Source organism: Kryptolebias marmoratus, linkage group LG4, assembly GCF_001649575.2.
Source record: "Kryptolebias marmoratus isolate JLee-2015 linkage group LG4, ASM164957v2, whole genome shotgun sequence".
NCBI classification, from domain to species: Eukaryota; Metazoa; Chordata; class Actinopteri; order Cyprinodontiformes; family Rivulidae; genus Kryptolebias; species Kryptolebias marmoratus.
The window spans coordinates 3,659,574-3,683,775 of record NC_051433.1 but is presented as its reverse complement, the minus strand read 5'-3'; the positions used below and the strand labels follow the sequence as shown (position 1 = coordinate 3,683,775).

Genomic DNA, 24,202 nt, shown 5'->3' with positions numbered 1-24,202 from the left:
TTTCTTTCTCCTTTTATTTCTTCTTTTTGCTTTTTAAAAAAAATATTTTATGTTTTAAGTAATATTGGTTTTGTACAAATTGTAATTCAAAAAGAGAGAGTTTTGCAGACTGCAGACCTACATATACAGTACACTTGTGAAGGCTATACCCATCTCTTCATCATTATTAATATAAAAGTGCAGGTGATACAAGTTTCAAAACCTAAATACTTTTAATTCCATAAAATGTGTCTCTGTAAATAACAGCCAGTGGCTCTGATTATTGGGACACTCTTTGATCTGTGTGTTGAAATATGTCCCACCTGATTTATCTGAACAAGATAAAAAGATAAAGCCGTAAAATATCAGCTTTATAGTTTTATAGCACTGTGTGCTGTATGCTCAGCCTATATGCCTAATCTCAGGGGACCTCTTTGAACTTATACAATGACTGAGGTCATTGATGTTGCAGTAATCTCTGTTGCATGAATGGTTATATTCCTGCAACCCTTTGATTGTTCCTGTGGAAATGCTGCCACAGTGGGAGACAGAGGTGGAGGCGGTTCATTTATTACAGGAACAAGCCCAACTGGACCATACGTTATTGTGTAATGAGATATGATGATAGAAAAAAAACATCACAGCAGGCAGACCAGGTCCAGCAAATCTGAGCTGATGTTCAAACTCACTGGTTGTAAAATAAACTTTATTTTGTTGTTCTTCTTTTAAGGCATGGGGATTTGTGATGTTCCAGGGTTCTTCTGCATATGAGCATGTGCAAAATGAAAGTCAGACTGTTTATTTTTAAGGTTCACAAACTCACAAGATAAAACAAGAGAAATTGCATTTTCTCTGAAAATGCAGTGTAAATGCTCAAAGAAGCAAAACACGAGTTAAAAGCAACAAATGTTTAACTAAAATTCATGAGCAGAATAAAAGCTGACTAAAAAAAGCATAAACGCTAATTCAGAATTCACACAATTAATTATTTCAATTATATATGTGTTTAAAGAAGCAGTAATAATAGATATTATATCAGTGTATGCTATTCATAAACCATAGCAAATGCATAGCAATGAATGATGAGTGAAATACAGCAGATAAAAAGCAGAAAGGAACTCCCATATGCATTCACAAGTTAACCTAATAAGACACCTGAACTTCTGACCTTTTGTTTTGGGTCAGATAGATTTATTTGGCCCTTTAGCTCAGTCTGGTAGAACAGCATCAGAGGGGTCATGTGAGATAAACCTCCAGCAGAGATAGAGGGGTGTGTGTTATTTCCATGAGATTTATTTGTCATCATTTTTTTCATCTTGCTATTATTTCACATTTAACAAGTTTGATACCATAATTCAGACTAAGCTAAGCTAGTTTAAATATTTGAATCCATTTACAAACACAGTTCTTTTTTTGTCTGATGAATACAACCACACAGACCTCCTCAGAGCTTTAATCTGAGCCCGGATTAAATGTTAAGAAGTTCTTTAGATATTTGAGTTTGATGACTCCTATCCAGCTTTATTCATCCAGAACTTCGGCAACCCCAGATGTTTATTCCGACAAACTTTTATGGGAAAAAAATATGTCAGTGTCTGGCAAACTTTACTAAATGACATTATTAACCTGTTCCCTATTACAGACCCAAAGCAACTTTGAAAATGCTGTTATTGGAAAACATTGTGAGCAAAAGACTGATAACTTACTGAAAGGCCGACAATAAAAGGCACTGACAGTACAGTTTGGCAAAGAAAAACTCAATCTATGTGAAGAAAAAGGTTTTAAAACTGTCCAAAAAGTAAAAGTACCCGGAACAAACAAAGAAGAATCATTTCAAGGAGGTGCTTTACAAAATAGACATAAAAATCAGATCATATTTAATGTATAAAATCAGAAATTAAAAGAAAAAATCCAAACCAGAACACCAAAAACAACAAACCAGGACAATGTTCGCTCATTTTAACAACAACATTATAAGTCAAACAGCAGCAGTGCTAACTCTCTGCTGTAAACGGGTGTGAGGTTGTACCCTCCACACAGGCACCTCCTGGCAGGCCCTTCATACTCCTCCCTCCCTCTCAGCTCCTCCTCATCCTCCTTTCATCTCTCAGCTAAACAGACTGCAGGTCTCCCCCTTCTGTTCACCTCCTGCAGTATTTCTCCTGAAATCATAACAAAAAGGTCACTTTCAGTCTTTCATCACCTCATAACCTCAATCTTTCATCACTTCTCCTGAACTTGGCTTTACTTGGTGCTCATGAAGTCATTAATGGGACTGCACCAGCTTATCTGAGTAGTCTGTTCAGATGTGTTTGTTAAAAGCATTGTCTTACCTTAAGTGTAATTATGTGCATGTTTGTGATAATTTTGTAACTTGTATTATTTGAATGTGTCATAACAGTAAATTTGTGATTTTATTCCATGTGTAAAAGATGACCTGACTCTGTGAGTTGGCCTCAGATTACATACAGTATGCAAATGAGCGATTTGAGTTTTTCTTTCAGTGTGTGTGTGTGTGTCTGTGTGGTGTTATAGTTGTGCGTTCTCCCAGAAGTCTTGTGGGATTTCGTTCAAAGGTTGACTGGAGGATGTGAAGGTCAGTGAGGTCTTCTGCAGGTCAACAGTCATAAAAACACACCCAACCTCTCACAGCAGTAAGTTCATTAAAACACTTTACAGTCAATATCAGATTTTTTTTGTTCTTTTTTTTTTAAAGCAGAACACAGAGTCAGATCAGAGCAAGATATATGAACTGTAATGAGAATTTATACTCACATCTGATCAGATGTTGTTCAACAGTCAGCATGTTTCACTAATGCAGCACCTCAGGGCTTATTTACATATCAGTCTGATAAAAAAAACGCTTCTCTGAAACATCTGCTTGCCAGATGAGAATTTAAACTTTCTTCCTGCACAGAAAAAAACTTAAAACATAAAAAAACACAAAACTGCATTAGGCTGAATTTTTTAACTTTTAACAAATCATTATGCAGGGTTTACAAAAAGAAAAAACATGTTTATTTTAAAAGATTTAAATATAACAAACTCAATAAAAATGTTGTTTTCACCCAAATTTGTGCCTGAATAAGCTGTTCAATCTGGAGCAGACAGTAGTCATGTATGATTTTCAGAATATATGTTTGAAATTTGTGTAACTGTTAAATAATGCAGACCAAAATTCACAGTGAGCTCGTAAAACATTTTTCTCACCACAATACAAGGTGGCTTATGTCTGCAGAGGCTCGTAAATTCTTTGAGCGCTGTGTTGCTCTGCACATGACCCTGATCTGTCTGGGTAAACGAGGTAACTTCCTGTGATGCACAACCAGCTGCATTAAACACACACAGACACACACACTGACACAAACACAAAGTAAAGAGTTTAGCAATTTAGAGAACATGATTTAAGAGACCCATTTTAGATTCAACTAATCTAAGGCCTGCTCTAGACAATTTTTTGCTTCTGATGAGAAAATTTACTTTCAGAAAAACAAACAAACAAACAAAAAGTTTTAAAAATTAACACACTGAGCCAGTAGGTGGCAATAACATTCACAATGATGACACAATACAATGGAACAAAATTCTAAGAGTAGCTAGAGATTTTCCCAAAACAGTTGTAGCTCATTTCTTATTTGTTAAAGACACTCACATATACCCTGATTGTCTTATCTTGGAAAGCATTTGTGAAAATCTTTATTTATTTTATAACATAAGCAAACAAACAAAAGGCAAAATTTGTAGCAGATACATTAAAAAGATTTCTTATAGCACAAAACATGTTTATTTCAGCTTGTAACATTTGCCAATATTTAATTGTCTCTTACATCCTTTGTTAAATACTTTGACAAGATCATTCTTGGCTGACGAAGGTCTGTTTATTACCACAAATTAGATGCTGATGGTGCAGCAGCACCAGTTTTGGTTCTGAAAATGCTTCAGTATTTGTCAGGTGAAAAGATTACACTAAGACTGGCATGACCTAATATCTGTCTGCAAATTTTATTTACAAGAGACATTTGTTTGCAGGTTTGCCATATTTCTAAGAACACATTAGATAATAACTTTTATCATGACTCGTCAATCAATCAACCAATCACAGAATCGTCTCATAGAAAAATCAAAACTCTTGCACAAACCTCCCCATCATCGTTACTGAATCCTGCTTTGTTCCAAGACATAACAAACACTCCCACCTGGTGTAATCTCTGTTAACTACGATTAGCATTCCTCTCATATTTCCCATGCTCTGTTAGCTTCCAATAATTACCATTCTGCTCATATTTCTCCAAATGTTCTGACAGGAGGATTCCTCACAGACAGTTCTTGTCAACACCTGCAGCTAAACAGGTGTAAGCAACAGGATTACTGATGAGATCCATCTTCTTCTTGGATAAACTGCTGATATTGTCATTAATGACATCTTTCTGTTTTCTTCCTTTTTTGTTTTCTTATTTTGCTCTTACCATTACATATTTTGGTTTGTCACCACTCTTCTTAATTTCTTTCAGTCCTCTCTTACTTTGCCTGTCTTTTGTTTTAGGTTGTCTCTTGTTTTTCGTCCCACTGCCTGTCTGTCACAGTGATGCTGAGGTGATGATGTGCAGGAAAAGGTCTACGGTAAAGCGGAGCAGAGCCGGACAGTGGTCTCCTTTATTCCACTGTAATAAACAAAGAGAAACCAGCGGGACAGGGGCCCCTCAACCACAGGGTGAAGGATATGAGTGCTGAAACTGTAGGGAGAAGGTCGAGGGCCCCTCTATAATACAGCTTCTGTACACTCTCACACACTTGTGCACGTGTTACCCCTCTGAGGATCAAAACCTTTATATCATATCACTTGTTTGACTCTTAAACCTAAAGTGAAACTTAGGTTTAAACTTAGTCCTTGAACCTAAATTTACTTTTAAGCTTCAGTAAATAATCTAATCTTAATATTGATCTTTCTTTCAGAATATTAAAACACCTTGAAGATTTCCTGATGTGCAGTAGTATAAACACTTTCCCAGATAATGCTGTAAACTTAAAAAAAATAATTCAGGACAGTAGCAGACTACTGTTTAACTTTTAGAGTCAACCCAATTCAAGATGGCTCCCAAAGCTAATCAATTTTAGCCATAGCTGAGTTGATTTTACAGATTTTGAGCTAATATTCGATAATTTTAGAATGACTGATTTTACTGGCGTTTTGTTAAGACCACACTCGGTTTGCTGATGTTAAAGTTACAAAATCATTTTCTTTGTGTAACAGAGTGGAAAAGGTTACAGGTTTCCATGAAGAATGTGGGAGTAACTGTACATGGGAACCCAAGAATGAGCTCTTTCATTGACCGGGATGAAAGGAAACGTGTCGGCTGTCAGTGTTTTCTGTCCACGTGAATCTTAGTTTGAAGTTTCTCCCACATGACAGAGATTAGCAGCGCAGAGACGACACAGCCTTGTGTTTCTACCAGTCTCCTTCCTCCTTTCTCCCACACATGTTTGTCTTACTAATGATGAGGAAGAGGAGAAGAGGAAGGGAGAATGAGTGCAGGAAGAAGGACACATGCCTTTCTGTTTCTCAGAATTGTAACATGTGAGGTATGAAGGGAAAATGCGGGACCTGATTCCTGCTTGGAGACATCCTGAAACCCTTAGACTTTGTCCTACTCCTCTGATTTCTTTGTTTATGGTTTGAGCCATGTTGTCCCATGTTCCAACTGAAAGAGTACTAAAGGCAAAGACGATCTCAAAGAATCAAGCTCAAGTTTCCAGCAATGGTGTGATTTCAAGATGTTCAAAAAGTAATTGATGGAAAATATTTTCACTTCATCCTGAAAAAGTTAACCTACTGTTATTGTTGGTTTTATACTATTTAGTAGTAAGTTGACATAAAAACCAAACACAGAAGGAAGGACCAGGATGAAGATCAAAAATGTTAAAATAAAAGCCAAGGTGACTGTGTAACCTGTTAAATACTGGTTGGGCTAAGGATCTCACTGTAAATTAAAGTTTGAAGTTAGCTTTGACTATGGAGCGCAGAGGTGATTCCAATCACAAGTGATCATTGAATCTTGGGACATTTTTGAAGTTTAATTTGTTTATATGTGAATCAACACATTTTGATATCAATAAAAAACAAATCTATAGGTTATTAGATTTATGACTTCCTACTTCTTTCAATACAAGTGCAGTAAACTGAACATTTCATCACTTTGCTACAATCAAAAGGTAGATATGGATATGTTGGCAGAAAAATAGAAATTGAAGTCTGGTCGGTGTCTTACAGTCATGAATAAATCAAACAATACATCAGCTGGTTTTGGATTGTAATCACCTGACAACAGCAGATCTGAGTGAAGAAAGAACTTTGTCCTGAGCTGCTGAGAGGTGGACATGTTCCAGTAATAATGATAAGTATGCAGGGATTTCAGAGGGAAGTTTGGGTTTGCTACAGAGTCATTCAGCCATGTGGGAGGTCCTGCCAGGCCTGCAGGTTTTTCTCTGCTTCACTTGGTTAGAACAAAAGAGCTCTTTAGTTGCTCTTTTCACCACAAACTTGATCTATAATAACTTTTTAAGGGCATACAGTGAGAACAAGAATGAAGGGAAATCAGCTTTGTTGGTGTTTTAGTTTGGCTACAATCCGACACTTTATATTATCAGGATTAATGTGGTTAGATTAAGGACTTAAAAGAGACAAAGGGAGAACGTTTTAGAAAGGCATAAAGAAAAGGGATGTGATCCAAAGAATTTGTCATTTCTTTACTCTGCTTCCAAAATGAGCTTTAATGTGTTTAACAGCGGACGATCAAATGAAACTCCAAACATAAAAAATTACAGATAATCCCTTTATTCCTAAAAACAGGCTCTGACCAATTTTTTCTAAAACTATTTATTTAGCTATTTATTAAATATGTTCAGCTTGTCAAACATTTGATAACTTCTGTAAAACAAAAGTTACACCTGTTACACTCCAGCTTTTGTTTTTTCACTGAATATTAAGTTGAAAGCTCCGTTTCAAAGGATCTAAAAATAAAATGCAGTTTTCTTTCACCACACGTTGCTCTCAGACGGTGGGTCTGTCCTGTAGAAAAAACATCCTCTCACACAGCAGTCACCTTATCTACTAAACATGTCTGTTTTTCCTTTGAGACAGTTACAGCTCACTTTCTCACCCCCAGTTGTTTTATTACACTTCAAAAACACAAACCACAGTGTTTATACAGCAGACCTGTGGTTCCCAAAGTCAGGGTCGGGACAATACTGTAAGACAAAAAAACAATTTAGGAACCTTGAGATGATTTCCAGGAAACAACTAAAATTTTAAGATAAGGGATGACAGTATATTTTGCCATCATTGTTATAAAATATAAATCAATTGCAGTCATGAAATAGTCATCTAATCCATTAAAAAATGTCTTAAATATCTGCATCTTTATTTTGTCTGATGTTGTTCTTGTTTTTGATAGCTGCACCTTCCAGACAGTTGGTTGTTAAAACTCAAATTAATTTTTGTGTGCACATTTCTGCTTACCATTGTGGACTTTTCAGTTGTTGCAGACAAAATCAAGCTGACTAAACCAATATGAACAGACCGGCTAACTCTGCATAAAGAGGTGGAAATTCGCTCTGGTGAACTCCTGGTGAATTGTCTCTAACAGGATGTCCTCGTCATCCTCCTGACCTCCATCTGCTCCTCTTTCTCTGCCTCCCGCTGCTCCTCGAGCAGGCAGAGGCAGGTGGAGCTCAGGGGTGAAAGTGAAGCTGTAGGATGTTCGATAAATCAGGCTGTCTGTTCTGATGAGGGACAGAGGAACGGTGACGATGCGACGCAGGCAGCGCCAACCATCACTGAAGACCGAAACATCAGGAACGACGCAGAGCAGAGATTTGGGAGACCTGAGGAAAAAACAAGATATGTCTTTGCTCTGCCCATTTGAAAAACAAATTTGAACACAATGAAATGTGAGTTTTAGATGTTCACCCACACCCACAACTACAAATGAATGCAAATGTTGCCTTCATGTCTGCTGATACACACAATAAAATATAACTAATGTATTTAATTTAAACTGAAATTACACCTCATGGGATCATGCTCCTTATTGCCAGAACCTTCTTAGACAAACAGTATTTTGTAGATGGCTCAATTATTCAGACAAGGCTTTCTTACACACTACTGAGCTGCTGGGAGGAATATTTGCAGAAACTCGCGGTGAGCCGTTTTCTGCCACACACCATAAACTATAACAGCCCAGCACTTACACTGTGGGATCTGAGGTGGGTTTTTACGTCAGAGAGGCAACTGTGATCTCAAATTCATCATATGAGACTGTAAGAGGGATGTATGGCTGTCACATTTCTGCCGAGCCAGTATGTGATTATAAAACTCCCTCACAAGAGCCAAACTGGGTTACTCCAAGTGATGCTGACTAAAGTTCCTTTATTCTCAGGGATACTTCTAGTCTTAGGTGTTGGGGAAAACTCTGTCCTCACAGAAAATTATTCCTGAATATTTCAGGGTTTTAGCAACATGTCCATATTGATAAATGACAAAAAAGGTTAACAACTGAGGATAAAGCCATTCACAAGTGGAAGATGTGAAAGATTTATGACTCAAAGACGTCAGCTTCACTCAGGACACTGGCTTATGTCTGCGGGACCCATGATTTTTGTCATTTTAATTTAATATTTTTAATGTACTGTAATAATATTGTTGTTAGGTTTAAGCCCCTAAATCACTTAAACTAGGAAAGCATTGTGTTTTAGGTTAAAATAGATGCAGTCAGAACTTATAACTACACATTAAAAAACAAATAGCATGATTGTCTGTTCTGTTTTATTGAAATTCCTCCAATAACTGCTTTTAAAATTTAGAATAAATTAATTATTTTTTCAGTTCTGCTTTTTAATTGGCTGCATAACATTTCTTTATGACTTTACAAATCCCCTTTTGCAGTATTGGTCCACACTTTATTGTTTTTTCTCTTAAACATAACATTTCTCTACTGTATTTGTAAATTGCATTTTTTTACTCCAACTCACTTGAACATGGTTTCAGCCTCGCTGTTTCCAAACAAGACTTTCAGGTGAGGACTGAAGTTTTCTCCATGGATCTCCAACATGGCAACATGTCCTCCACCATTCACCTGCAATAACAAACATACTTTATTTCATTTTAAGTGATTAAACAACCACATTAGGTGAAAATTAACCAAATTTTATATTTAAATTTCTAGAGAAGGTGTTGCTTAACAAACTCACCTCTAACCCAGTGATGACAGGAAAAGGGCTGACTGGAGTCTGAATGCAGGCAACACCCTGACTGAAGGTGAAATCCACCACTTCCACACCAATGATGGTCCAACAGGATCCATCGTTCAGCACCACTCTGCTGGAGTCCCTGATGTTGGATGGGGCCTTGTTTGAAGATGTGATAAGTATAAAAAGGCATAAATAGATGGCTGCATAAAGAAATGAAACAGTTGAGGTAAAGAAGGATGAAGGAAGATGAAAACGTGGTGCTGTCTCACCTGGTACTGGATGATAGAGTCATTAGAAAGGCACAGATAAGTGTTGGGATTGTCTCTGAACTGAAAGGCACACTTGTGGAGCTGGGAAACGGGTTCATCCACGTCTAAGATGGCATGCTGCTTGTTGACTTTCCAAATCACCTGAAGGCATCAAATAAATCCTCAGGAATGTTTTCAGAACACCAAAAATAATTTTCACTAAATAATTTTTCCTGTCATGACCATTATTTTCTCAATTGTGCAGAAAGTTAAATTTGTTATGGTGCTAGCAAAACAATGCTGTATAAAATAGAAACTTAATCCATCCCTTAATGAGAATCATTTAGAGACTGGTCTGAGACTGCACATAAAGAAAGCTGTAGCAAATATATTTCATATATTTCAGCTCTTTAGAGCAAATGTTCCAACTACAGCTTATATATACTTGAAAGTCCACTAGAACTGAAGAAGTTTCTTGGATTATAAGGAAAACTGTTTCAGGAACCAAGAAAGGAAGTTTTGTTGTCTTTTACCAAAGCATAACCTGACACAGCATACATATATGGCAACTACAGAAAGCTGACAAAGACAGCTGACAGTTCAGTGTTAAAATTTTAAAAAGATCTACAAACCAGGTGGTCTTTATACCAAAGGAAATACCTCCAGTTTCTGAGCCCCAAACCTGAGTTAAAATACCCCAGACTCCATGGCACACAGGAAATTAAGCATGTTGTTTTTATATATAAGTCTGCTGATCCGGCTGAACATTTTGTTCTGTACATCCACCTTCCTTCTCCTCACTCTCTGAATGGAGACCACATGAGAAATCAGAGCCAAGGACCACTTTACGCTAACAACTTAGCAGGAAAGATATCTCCATCTTTAAACAAACTGCAGTAATAGGCCCCAACTACAATAACATATAGAGGTATAACATGAGGGTACACCTAAACCATCTTACACAAGACCCACAGCTGCACGTAACAGCTTAGGAGAAGTGAAGAAAAGTTCTGTTCAGCAAAATACAAAGAACTCTGCTCAGATTTGTCTTACTGGAAGTTGGGAGGAACCCAGTCAACATTTTGGGGATTAGCTGTTCTTATAACACCTGAACAGATCTGCAAGATTGATCTGGAGAGGGTTGAGATTGTGATTTAACTGGGATAGAAACTCTTTTTTGTGATAAAGTTGTTCTAAAGAAAGAAAATAAAGATCTTAAATAATAGACCCTTGAGAATGGAAGTGATTTCTACTTCCTAGGAAACAAGTGAACACAAACACAAGCAAAATGAACCACAAATGAGTTTCTTGAATTCAAAATCCTAGCTTTAGACATGTTTTTGTTGACTACAGGTATGGTTAGGTAAAGGCACAATCCTATGCAGATAGAAAAGGATGTAAGTGTGCGTGTGTATGTGTGTGTGAGTGTTACCATGGGTGGCAGAGCGACTCCTGACTCAGTACATACTAATTGGACCACAGAACCGTAACAGATGAAGGCTTCACTCAGCACAATGCCCCCTTGGGCGGCACGGTGGTCATCCACTACTAACACACACATGAATACATGAACGTACATAGTTTTACTGTAACACACGCCTTTTTAGTGTGGTAATAGTTTAATGTTTTTGCTTTAAGTCAGTAGATTATTTCTCTTTAAATAATTTTACTGTTTTCTTTGATAGGAGAACGAAGACAGATGGACAGAAGGTGAGCGTGAGAGGATGGAGCTCTGATGGATGATGAGGTTATGGCGGTGGGAGGTCTGTGCACACTGAACACTGTACTACAGAAATAACCTCAGACAGGTTTCTCCTGACGTGTGAGAGGAAACTGTTGGTGAATAACCGCTCACACAGTGACTGTATTAATGCAGGGTGGCCGGGGTTATGAGTGGAGCTGTCTAATACCTGGAATATGGAAGTTTGATGCCACCAAAGCCAATAGATTATCCCTGTTTCAGTGTGTTTGATATCATTATCATCATTTTTGTGAATATGGAAATGACTTTTGGTTATATTTAATACTACCCAATGCACTTTTTGGTTTCCATTGGTTGTTTCTTTTATGTATGTGCTTTTTGTTTCTTTAATTCTGCTGAGTTTATGTGTTTAGCTCCACACACATCCTGACACCTCAAAATCTAGACTTTACATCTTTTATCATGCAAACCTTAATTCTGTGACTGTTTCACAAGATGGCATTTGACTGTGCGCATGCTTTTGTAAGTGTTTGTGTCTGTTAGCAAAATATTTCATAAACTACTGGATCAACTTTAATGAAACTTTTAGAACTAAACTTTTGATCGTTCCTTCTTAAAGGTCACAATTAAACCATAATTTGACCACACTGTGACCTGTGTAGAATACAGGCACACCTCTGTGTGAATAAAAAGCTTTTAAACTACTGTACATTTCACACACACAAGCTGTGACACTCTCACACACATATTTACCCATGGTGATGGTGAAGGCTGTCCACTGTCTGGCACTGGCTATGAAAGCTCCTCTGTCCACTGAGAGGTATCGAGTGCTGACCGTCTGGGAGCGCAAACGGTTAAACAAAGCCACTCTGGAGCAGGACGATATACACACTGGAAATACACACAGACACACAGTAAAAACTATATAACACTGCAGTTATTATGACCTCTGGTCTTTTTGAGTGTAAATGAATACATTTTATTAGTTGATACATCTTTTGCTGCTTGTAAGTTGTTTTGTCTTGTGAAAACCATTATGATCATTATGCATTTCCTGTTTAAGTCGCCATTAACTATATTTAGTATTAGCTATTAAACTCCATGTTATGTCTGCAGGCATCTGCATGATGTAAATTTAAAAAATTGTATCTGTGCAGCCAGAGCAAAAGTCCAGTACTGTTGATAAACTGGAATAATAAACTGAGTGTTAAAGAAATTTAAAAAATAAAGACAGAGTTGATGGATTTGATTGAGCTCATTTTTCTTACAGCAAGGAGACAAGTCAGTACAACAGCATGGAGGGGCAGTCCCTCACAGCTCATTTTTAAGTACAACTAACGTTACAACAAAGTTACAAATCAATGTTTTCTGAACTTTGTCTCCCCCCTGTGAGCCCAGTTATAATATTGTTGGATCCAGTCAGGAGTAGCTATTATCTCCTCTTCAGAACATGAACCTTTTTCAGAGCAGGAAACTTCCGTCTCCTGCATCACAACTAGATTTTTGCAGTTTCAGTATGTTACAAGTCAGTGCTGGAGGACAACAACCATTCATGAACACAGTTTTCATAATACTGGGTAAACTGGGTTTTTATTTCACTCATTGTATGTTGCTCATGCTCGTTGTTCCTGTATGCAGTTTTTCCCAGCAGCTACTGCTATTAAACTGCTGTAAACTGGAAACGCTTACTGTAAACTGCCTTGTAATGAGTATTTGTTATGAATTAGTGCTATGTCTTGCATGAGTCAAATCATTTAGAGTGATTTGGGTTGGTGAAAATGGCTAGTACTGTAATTAAAATCAACTTAATTTGATTAATTTGACGGACTTTTAGGCAATACTTGTTACTCAGTATTAGTGAATATGTTGCAACATAGTGTTGAGAATTCCTTTTTTATTGAGTTGTATTGCTGATGGGTGTTAGCTTGGTCACTGAGCACAACAATAAACAAATCCTGGTGGTTCTCCAGTTTGCTGTTAAAACAGGGTTAAATCAGGTCTGACACCACTCCCAGATCCAAGTTCTAACAGCTTTGGTAAATGAAATGATACTTCTAAGCAAAGTGAAGTCACCTGATCTGCAGCACCTCAGCTGTCCAAATGATCGGTTTTAAAAGTAAAGTAAGTCATAAAAAACTTGATTTGGGGGTTTGAAAAGTGTGACTCACAGTCAGCATTCTTCATAGACTGTCTCTTCTGGGAAGGTTTGGAGATAACTTTGATCATCCTGCTCTGGAAGGAACCCACTTCCTGTCTGTTGCCCAAAAAAAGTTGCAGCAGCAGGCAGAAATGCTTCCTTTTGTCCTGATCAGAGATGAAAAGGGACTTTGCACAAGCAAACAGCTGCTGCAGAGACAAAGGAAGACAGTTAGTGAAAACTGAATCAAACATGTGACATAAATATTATTTCAAAAAAAATCAGGATAAACTACATAAATTTAAAAAAAGCTTTAAGTTACAACTTTAGGACCTTTTTTTCAGATACATGTTGCACAAAACTATATTATAATATTGTTTATGTCTGCCCATTACATTAGGTATACATTTCTCTCACCCTTGAGTTTGGCTGCTCATCAAAGACCAGTTTGAATGTGTCTGCCTGCGACTGACTGGAGCTGTCCAAACACATGTAACCACATATTCTGTACACAGAATCACCATAACCAGCCACTGGAGATGGAGAACAAGCAGAAGGAAATTTAAATAGTAAAAAAGATCAAAGAAATAAAAAAAGTGTGAAAATGAAGAAGAAAACATCATATTTCATACAATTTTATGATGACTATTATAGTTATTTTACCTTTCAAATGGTCCTGCATGACTCTCCATCCACGTCCGCTTATGTAAACACAAGGAGGAGGGCAGAAGAACCTGCAGGTGATGTGACAGCAGATGTTTAAACAGCAGAATTAATCACACCAATGCTTTGAATTAAAGCCACATGTTCATTATTTTTATTATTATCATCATTGTTATTATTGTCATGCAACTTTACATTTAAGCTCAAATTCAGAAAAAGCTTAGTTTATTAGTTGAGTGAGACACTTAAACGTCACATTAAATAAAAATCTGTCAGCACTACAAATCAAATAATTTGGAAATGGCCCATCTGTTTAATTCTATAGTTTACCACTAATAATACAAGAGTTGTTTTATTTACTTTTTTTGTAAAAATGCTTAAATATTCTAATTCAGTTGTAATAAGAAGAGTTAGACACCTCAAATGACCTACTGGAGCCTTAATTTAATTGTAATTAGTCTATTTTATTGTTTACATTTACACTTTATACGAACTGTTTGCATCCAAGTCATCAGTTTATTCCTCTCATCATTTACAACCTATTAGTTTGTGAAGGATGCTACTAATAGCCTGTTTAGTTAGAAAATAATTTTAATGGTATGTACTGTATTGTTGTTTTTACTTCAGGTCATTCATAGCAGCATGTTTTGTTTTTCTTCACAGAAGCAGCGTCAGACCTTTTCTCGTTGCCGTAGGACTTCTGAGCCACCTTGGCGTGCAGGATGGTGACGCTCTGGTCTGTGTGAGCTTCTCGTCTTACTTCCCTTGTTGCTCCTAGAAGCTGACACACTGGAAACCCTGGATCAAGTCTCCTGATTGGATAAGAATGTTGGAATCCTGAATAAACAACAAATGCTTGCAAACAAATTCAGGTTGAATTTTTATAGGTCAAGTTGCCTTTTTCCCCACTTTCTGTTTTTGCTGCCTTAGGGCCAAAAGCTATATATCAGAATATTAAACATGTCCACCAGAAACTGTATACTAAGAAAATGACATCATCAGAGAAATACAATAAGACACCAGTGCATGACTGCAATAAGTAAAAATATTGTGTAGAGACCAGCCCAGTGAGACATCGGTCAAACCACCACATGTCATAGAGAATATTAGAAGGATTAGGTGTCCGTGCCGAGGGTAAATGTATCAGAATAAGCAGGGTTTATGTACCTCTGTGCTTGTAAAATCCTAACAAAAAAGCTCTCTGTGTTCTGGTGACCAGGCTCCAACTCAGAGGGGTTTAAACTCTGTTTCATTTGGCAGCAGTGGAAGTTTTATTTTTTTTTCAAGTTTTGGCAAACAACACTTCAAGTTCAATTTCCAATCTAAATTTTGCACAGATTTCAAAGCCTTTCATTAAGAAAGTTGAATTTCTCTGTTTTCATTTGAACATAAAAAACTGGACGAGTTAAAATAAACAGTTGTTTGTACTAATGGAGCTTTTGGACACAATGCTGCTCAGATCAGACCATTGTTTGGGACAGAGAAAAACTTCCTGTCGCACTCAGTCACAACACATGAACTTTTTACAACACAGTCCACCTCACTGTAACAAAACAGACTTATCTGCTTGTTTGGAGATTCTTTTCTGTGTTTGAGTGGGTGCTCAAATGCAAATGTAGTGTCAAATATTTTTGAAAATTAAAGTTTCACACAAATTGAGTTTTTCTCTATTTCTCTATTTTGCTGCCAACTTCTGATTGGATGGATAAAAAATGTTATGGCAAGTTTAAAAGGAACATCTCAGATATCATTTTAGATATTTTATTATGTGATTTGTGTTATTCTTCTTCAGATCATCTTGCTTCATTGATTACTTATTAGGACTCTGGTAAAGTTTCATGTTATGAACTTAGATCATGTACTGAATATTTATGATATATGACGGGGGATACAATGTTGCGTCTTTTAAGGGTGAATGTCTTTGTCTGTGTTTGTGTCACCAAGGTGACAGCAATCAGAATTAGACCCTCCTCAGTTCAAAGGTCAAAGGACAGTAAGGCAGGAGCTCAAACCTTCTGGTATTTCACACCAGAAACACTGAATGGACTGAGAACAAAGCAGGGTAAGGAGGGAGCAGAGTGCACTTTCACCACCAAACAAGTAAATCTTCTGGTCCACAAGTTGTTCTGACAGTGGTGTCTGAAGGTTTGACAGCAGTTTTTGTTAGGTTTGCTTGTGAGCAAGACTCAACAGGTGTCAGGGCTATAAAATACACAAGAAGAGACTCTGGTTTAGCAGTTCTCAAACCATTTTTATCCAGAAATGGATGAGTGCCGTTCTCCAAAAAAAAAAACCTTTACTAAAAACGTGACCAGTGTTTAGCTGACTAGCAGTTACTGATCAGAACTGATTCTAATAATGTACACCTCCTAGTTGATAATTTGTTTATTATTGTGAAAAGAAAACAAATAGGCCTACAAGTAAAATATATGAGGACTAAAAAGGATGAAGAATTCATAAAGATCCACTGACTTGTGCGCCTCAGCTCACTTCTCCAACCTCTTCTAGCTCTCCCTGATGTTCAGATTTCAGTAGCAGGGGGTGCGGTCTCCCCCTCCCCTAACAGGTCTTCTCATGGCATTCTAATACCTCCACACAATCCCCCAGCCTCCTCATTCCACCGGTGCGTAAAGCAGAGGTTAGAACCTGAACGCATTCTGACGTCCAGGCGCTCATTCCTCACAACACAGCGAGGGCTGCTTTGGGATCCCAACAAACCGGGAAGTCACCTGTTCAGATCCGGGGAACAGTGTATGTGTGCGCGTGTTTGGAGACTTTTGGTGTCGAAGGTCAAGAAATAATCCAGCTCGTCTTACCTGTTGTCCCATCCGCCGGTCCTCGGTGCGTCGTGTCCGGGCAGCAGCGTCCCCAGGTGAGTCAGCTGGTTAGTCGGGTCGGGGGACAGAGGGAAGGGGGGTAACAGAGGGGTGGCTGTCTGGGAGAGTCCCAGCTGGTGGACTGACGTCTCTGATAAGAAAAGACAAACCAACTGACATCATAACTGACTGGAAACCGATCATTACCCACGATTGATCGTTAATGACGCGTAATTAACTTTATATTGGCATCATGGAGACAAAAGCAAAGACATGAGTGCAACATAAAACGTAAAGCACCATGAAACAGGTATGAAACGTCACTGCAAATGTTCTGAAAGAATATATAATAGAATAGAACAGAATAGAATAGAATAACTTTATTTGTGCCTCATCAGGGGGCACAAAGATGAGGTTTAAATATTTCAGTTTGAATGAATGAATCTAGGTGACTGTAAAAAAAGACAGGGTGAATTTAAAGTTCTGGGTTCACACTGGTAGCCTGGAGGTGATGCTGTACAGACAGTCTGAAACTGGCACATCAGCCTGTCTGAGGATGAAGACAAGCAGACAGTTTTATGGTCAGAAAGATGATGAGTTAAAGAGAAAATCAGCATATAGTCACACAGCCACAAAGACAGATTATAGAGGGTCAATGATACCTAAAATCAAAAAGATACTGCAGTCCAGTCTGTAGTTTTGGTTCAATCTTAATTTTAACAAATTAATTTGGTTGATGTTATTTTCATAATTGATAAAAACTAACTTGTGCAGAGCAAAGCTTGTTTAATTCTTGATTGGATTTATTGTTCTATACATTTCATGAATGAGATTTGCACTCGGAAACCCACACTGCTTACACACTGCTTTTAGATTCAAACCAAATACGCCACAAAACTGAAATGACGTCATAGGAATCTGTCTGCATTATAAAATTACTATGGTTTTTAAGTGATATTTACATGCATATTATTGGTTAGTTAATGGACCAGTGCTTGTGAAGAGGTTGGTCTGGCAACAAAATCATAACCATTAAGGATACCTGCTTACAAATGCTATAAAATACAGAAAAGCTGCTCAATTACTTGTGGAGACTTTTTAGGAAATTGTGTAAATAAATAGCAGTGACAACATTGTCAGCTGTTTTTATTTATCTGACAAAAAAGCCAGAGTTTAGCTTTAATCCATGTCTGCATTCCACTGAGATTATGCCACTGAATGATTTTTAGATAAATTTCTTTTAATCTTCCAGACAAATAGTTTCTGACTCCTGCAGTTGTTTGGGCCTCCACGTTTTCAGTTCAAATATAAGTAAATAATGAAGACAGATTATTCCTAAGCGAACCATTAATTAGACATTGTTGTACTATGAATTGATTCAGGAGTCTGTCCGAGGTTTAGCTTGATAAAAACCTCAGTATGACGTATGAAACCTCTCTCGGGTTGATGTACAGCGATGCCATTGAACAGGAAGTCATTCAGTGAGGCAGGCAGGCAGGTAGACCCACAGTAAAACAGTCAGCTAGTCAGTGAAACTGCTAACAGTAGCAGAGTCAACATCTGGTTCCAATCTAAAGCCACTAACAAGAAGTGTTGTGTCTTCATCTCAGTGTGGGCTCCAGCTGTCACTCAAATCCCAACTCTCTTAAAGGATGATCCACGGACTGTGGCTCGCTGCACATATGTATCTACTGCTCTCATGTCTGTTTTTACCCACTTTTTTCACAACTCTCTTTATGCATCACTGTGTATGAACATATGGTCCACATTTCTGGGTTTAACTCTGTGTGAATCCAAACTGCCTGTCAATATACAGAGAAATTACATGTTCTTAAAATATGTACTTCTAGAAATAAACTGTACGTGCCTTTTCAGTTTTCCCCCCCTCTTATCTCACCTTTTAACCTGTTGCTTTAATTTCCCCTCCTCTTTAGAAGAAGATCATCTTACCTCACATTCAGGGGACAAACAAAGGAGAATATTGTCAGAACTGCACACTACAGATGCCAGCTGTAGCTGGAAAATCACAAGTTAAGATCAAGATTAATGGCTCACATAAAAATACAGACAGTCTACAAACTAGGTTCCATTATGAAAAAATGTCCTTCTTGATCAGTTACGAAGTTTAAATGCTCTGCAGATGAAACTGAATATTTGTAGGTGGTTCAGGTACTATGCATACAATTTCTATGGGCAATTCAAAGTTGAAACAGAATTGTGACAAGATTAATGTTTTATAATTTAAAAGAATCTGACAAGTAATATGTTTTCTGTGGTGTACAGGTATGCTTTACTTGGTATGTTTGACTGTTTCCATGGTGATAACAGGTGACAAAATTATATGATGGACCAATCATTTTCTTGGAAAACAACTAGGGTTAAGTTGGAAGCTCTTTGAGTCTAATGTTTGGAGTCAGTTCAAATTCATACAACATCCAAACAAGACCAGTGATACATGATAAAATTCAGTGGTAACATTCATCCATCCATCCATTTTCTTTACCCGTTTCTCCTTTCTGGGTCTCGGGGCGCTGGTGACTCCAGCAGTCACTGTCTACCATGCATGTCAGCTTAACTCAATCATTGTCTGTACTTTTGTAGACAGTCGTCATTTCTCAACCATTTAGCTGAAGCACAAATGTCAACCAGTGTTTTGGTCAAGAGAAAATCTCAGCTAACTATAGTTATTGGGATTCTTCCTTTGTAGACCTTCAATGTAATTTAATAACAAGCCATCCATGACTTGTAATGGAGGGTGAAACACATCCATTGGGACCAGAGCAGAAGACTGACAAACCTACTCTGCCATCTGGATAACGCAGCTGCTAACATGACTAACAATCATGCATAAGTTAAAAACTTGTGTGAGAGAAATATTTACGCTTTGATCCTTCTGAGGGACTCCCGGTTTTATCCATCATATGAACACCTGGTTGGAAAACAACAACCTAGTGTGCTGAAGGCAGCAGGTGCTTTTTGTTCACAGTGGTTTGATTAAGCTTGACTGTCCACAGAGTTGAAATGAAGACAAGTTTAGGAACAAAACAATTTTCAAGTAGGAAAATATGGTCACGTTGGGAATATTTAGTTTTTCTCAAGGCTGCTAATACTTTAAAAAGATTTATTGAAGTCCTTTCTTGGTGATGTTGTCCTATCTCTGACAAAATGAGGTTCAGAAACGTTCCTGCAGGACATCAGCAGAGTTAAATATCTGGCATCTGTCAACAGTCCTTAACTTCAGGGTCATGACCCCAATAGGATGTTATGGGACAGTTATTACAGGTCAGCTGACAGAATGTGGAAAATAATACATGAAGAACAAAGGTTTTATTTTTACAGCACAGCCTCATTTAAACTGTTTCAAGTACTGGGTTAGTATTATATTATGGTGCTTAAATGCTGATTCTTGGCACAGCATTCATAAACAATCAGTCAATCATAGGAATTTATTTTTCCTATAAATTAATTTGGCTGTATCTGACATAATTTAGGTGAAAAAAAGCACTGCACCCCACTCAATCATCCTAAAAAAAAATGTTCCCAAAAATGTTAATAAAAGTAAATGGAAAAGTCATCCTCCACTCACCTTCACTCCCATCTTTCTCAGTGTCCACCGTATCCATGACAACCTTTGCTTTAGTTAGGATTAGATGTTCTCCATCATCTCTCTGTGTTCAAAAAGATTGTTAAGATAAGTTCGGGTTCATCTGGATGAGACCATTTGTTCACCTTGCTCAGTATTATTCGGGTGAAAATACACATTATATATACTGATATTAAGTTAAAGTTTTAAGGTTTGAAGGCCTCATGGAGTTTTATTTAATTTATTGTTTCCCTGTCTTCTTTTCACTGTACCTTGTGTGTCAGTGTGTTTTTGTAATTCCTGCCTGTGTTTTCTGTCTGTTACCAGCATTTAGTGCCTGTTTAGCCTGATTTTTTTTAGTTTCGTCTATACACACTCACAGCCAGTGTTTCCTCAGCTCCCATGATTACTTGACTCCCATTCATCAGTGGCTTCTTACCTGTTCACTTCACAATTACCCCTCCCAGTCTGTTTATTGTCTTACTTTCTCAAAGTCAGGTATCAGATCCTAACCAGTCAAAGTTTTTTGTTCAGTCCTGGAGTTTTGTCACGTGCCTGTTTAACTTTTCTTATTAAAGTTTTTGGACTGCACCAGCCTGCCTGCCTGCCTGTCGCCTGGTTGTCTACACTTTTAAGTCCTAATCAAGCATCAAACATAACATAAAGAGCTGGGTAATTTAACTTAGGCTGCTGTTAGTTAAACATTAGCTTAAGTTTGAGTTCCAGTTTGATGGTCTGTTGAAATCAGATGTTTGTTGGGTTTACAATTTGTATAAAACCCATTCTATGTGTTATTACTGAAGAAAACAGTCTAATTAAAGATTCTACTCTCCAGCTAAAGCATCAAGCTTCATTAGCATTTTTTACTGTGAATTTGATAATATTTAACATCGACTACTGTCTTCTTGTCAAAGCTTTAATTGCAAGTTAGCCTGTAGTGTTGCTCCTTACCTTCTTGCAGCTGTTCTTCTGGTAAATTAAACATTTCTGTGCCACAGAGTCAATTTCTGGCCATCCAGTTGTTTAAAACGCTGTAATGAAAAACCATCTTCAGTGAAAGAAAAAACAAATATTTAAAAACTGCTAAATGTTCATCAGTCAACTGATCAGTTGAACATGAAAAAGTGACGTTGCTTTTAATCCTTCAGTGGTCGGAGGAGCATTGATGGAAAAAAAATGTAAGAGTGTGTTCCTGTTTGCTCTACATTACATATTATCTGGTTCTAGTGTGTAAAAGTGTGTGTGTGTGTGTGAGTACATGCAAATATTACTGTATCTTTCAGTTTGTGTGGATAAGGAGATAATCACCTGCTTCAGAACTGCTGGTTTCTCACACACACACCTTTCTCTTGTGCAAACACAAAAGACACGTGAGGGCAGTTGTTTTTTTCTGTAATATTTAGATTTCATGACATTATTCAGCTGGTTTGAAGTGCGAAGGTATCACTTTTTGGCATTATAGCTGCTTTTTACTCTTTTTATTAATATTTTTTAATGCAAGAAAGACACTTGGCAGCACTCTAGCATAAAAATCAGCTAAACAAAAACTAAAACCATGTAATAAATTCAGCACAAAATGAAGGTAAATCATAGGAAAGATTACATTAAAACTCTGTTTTGAATAAATATGAAGCAAATACAAGGTATGAATTCCTCAGTGAATTCCTTAAGTGAATTTAAAAACATGCCATTCTCTGCAACTGATTGTATTAGTTGGATAATTAATTATTCAATCAGCAAAAAGAAAAACAAACCAAAACAAAGTTTATTTAACACTGAGCACAGTAGGAACTCACAACCTATAACTCTTCGTTTACATCACATCTGTGGCAGCTCAAACATCCTGTTCAAGACAATTTATTCTGCAGAAGCCACAAAGTGTTTCTGATGTCAGCTGAGAGTTCCTCCTGCCCGCTGTCTGTAGTTTCACTGGACATCTGAGGGAAATTTACAGGAAATCTGGGAAATGCATTGACTCTCTTTATGTTTCGTTGCACCTGTACCTGTAGTACTATCCTGAGGTGGTCTGAGAGAGTCGTGCCAGGACAGTTATATAGTGTGGAGAGCGCACAAGAGAACATGTCAAAGATGCAAAAAATAACAGTAAAAAGAAACCTTTTTTGCCAAAATGATGTGAGATGCCAGAGATTATGTGTGAATTCATTTTAACCATGGGGAAAATCTTTACATAATAATAAAAAAAATATTAAACAAAACACAAACTTATAACCTAGCAGTGAAATCCAGGACATATTGAGTTATTTGTAGCCGATGATGACTTGATTTTGACTCGTCCACCACAAACTAAGCGGTCATTACATCATTCCTATTTGTGGTTTAACTGTTACCACAAAAAATTTAAACAAGCCTTGAAGTCACGTCATGCTTCAGGAAGGTCCCTGATCTCCACAACTCCCAGAGAGCCTCTGAATTTGTTTGGTCTAAATGTTTCTGTTGGAATGTTGTTAAGTTTACAAAGAAAACCTTGAATGGCATATAAGTTCAGACAGTTTATGCACAGAATCCTTTGTCAGAAATAAAACCCTTTGTGCTTTTCTACAGATAAAAACAATGTCCAAAGACAGACACAAGCAAAAACATTATCACTCCACCTTTAGAGGCAGGCGATAAACATATTGAAAGAGGAAGACAGAAAAAAAAACATTAAAAAAAAAGTTTAGTTTGAACTTTTAGCCTCCAAGATATTCATTAGAAAGTCTACTGATAAAAGTCTAAAGTAAAACATAAAAATAAAGTTACATGAAACAGAAGCTGTTTCATCTGTTGTGGTAAAAATGCTAACACCAACAGGAACTCCTACCTTTCTTAAAAAGTAGTTCAGTAAACTTTGAATGCCTCGTTTACACTCTAGTATGTGGCATAAAACTGCTTTAAAAACAAATTTAGGTTTTTGGCATGCTTTGATTTTGTATTCAAAGCACATTTTGTTTTAAATTATATTTAAGCTATTTGGTTAATAACTCGTTTCTAAGATCACGTAAAGTTCAGTGAATAAAACAAGCAACACTGGGAAAGATTCTTATTTGTGAATAAACTGCATTGCTAAAGGCAGCGAGGGTCAGACAGTTCTGATTTGTTTAAAGTGGTAATGAGAGGAAATCTGATCCGAATTTCTATATTTGCTTCTCAGTCACACACACACAGATAACTGTCTCAGAGTCGCCACAACCAGCATCCCTCACCACCATCCAGTCAATGAAATGTTTAAAAGGAAAATATTTGGTCTGAGCTGAATGATTCTCTTTGTGGATAATTATAGAATGTATGTTGGTGTGTGTGCCACACCGAGAGGCAGCAGGGATGTGTGTGAGTGTGTGTTTGTAGTTCCGAGCAGCAGCAGGATCGTAGTGGATTATTGTCAGGTGGACAAACTGTGATGAAGACATGAATACTCAAGAGGGTGGGGGTGAAGCCAGGCTGTAGGAGTGTTGGCTACTGCTACTTTAGGACCAAAATTTATACTGAGGAGTCTTTGTCCTACACACACACACACACACACACACACATTCTATAGTTTAAAAAAAAAAAAAAAAAAAAACCTTCAGGTTTCAGGTTTATTTTATTGCCGACTTATAGGGTAAAAGTCTCCTCTGTCTAGCTTCAGTGCATTTTTTAATCTGTTAAAATTTTTTATATGAAGCCAAATTTTCTTTCTGCATCTCTATCCATCTGTTTTCTTTACCCACTTATTTCTATTCATTGATCTGGTGCCTAGACTGATTTTAACGCTTTTGGCGCCCTCGTGTGGACATCAGGGGGTATTGCAGCCGAGTCTTAAATAACGTCGGAACTCCATTTCTGCTGTCA

At 37.4% G+C, this 24,202-nt stretch overlaps 2 protein-coding genes across 8 annotated transcripts in view; one reads left to right on the top strand and one right to left on the bottom strand.

Annotated features, from left to right (window-relative positions):
* Nucleotides 1–7,373: 7,373 nt before the first annotated feature.
* rbpjl (recombination signal binding protein for immunoglobulin kappa J region-like) overlaps nucleotides 7,374–24,202 on the bottom strand; it is a 17,950-nt gene continuing 1,121 nt past the window's right edge. Inside the window, exons 2-15 of one of the 6 annotated variants that reach the window (XM_017431509.3) lie at nucleotides 21,683–21,764; nucleotides 21,326–21,405; nucleotides 20,378–20,459; nucleotides 16,792–16,942; nucleotides 14,653–14,787; nucleotides 13,976–14,046; nucleotides 13,730–13,845; nucleotides 13,344–13,521; nucleotides 11,929–12,066; nucleotides 10,906–11,021; nucleotides 9,495–9,635; nucleotides 9,226–9,381; nucleotides 9,007–9,110; nucleotides 7,374–7,860 (exon numbers count right to left, since the gene is read on the bottom strand). In XM_017431509.3, the coding sequence (XP_017286998.1) occupies nucleotides 7,560–7,860; nucleotides 9,007–9,110; nucleotides 9,226–9,381; nucleotides 9,495–9,635; nucleotides 10,906–11,021; nucleotides 11,929–12,066; nucleotides 13,344–13,521; nucleotides 13,730–13,845; nucleotides 13,976–14,046; nucleotides 14,653–14,787; nucleotides 16,792–16,942; nucleotides 20,378–20,414 (1,644 nt within the window). In that variant the 5' untranslated portion in view covers nucleotides 20,415–20,459; nucleotides 21,326–21,405; nucleotides 21,683–21,764 and the 3' untranslated portion in view covers nucleotides 7,374–7,559. The remainder of the gene's footprint in view (nucleotides 7,861–9,006; nucleotides 9,111–9,225; nucleotides 9,382–9,494; nucleotides 9,636–10,905; nucleotides 11,022–11,928; nucleotides 12,067–13,343; nucleotides 13,522–13,729; nucleotides 13,846–13,975; nucleotides 14,047–14,652; nucleotides 14,788–16,791; nucleotides 16,943–20,377; nucleotides 20,460–21,325; nucleotides 21,406–21,682; nucleotides 21,765–24,202) is intronic. The other 5 variants (XM_017431511.3, XM_025009437.2, XM_025009438.2 and 2 more) reach the window with 5 other exon arrangements.
* The window catches only part of matn4 (matrilin 4), a 22,297-nt gene continuing 14,662 nt past the window's right edge, over nucleotides 16,568–24,202 (top strand). Inside the window, exon 1 of one of the 2 annotated variants that reach the window (XM_017431508.3) lies at nucleotides 16,568–16,847. The gene's annotated coding sequence lies outside the window, so the exon portion shown is untranslated. The remainder of the gene's footprint in view (nucleotides 16,848–24,202) is intronic. The other variant, XM_017431507.3, reaches the window with a different exon arrangement.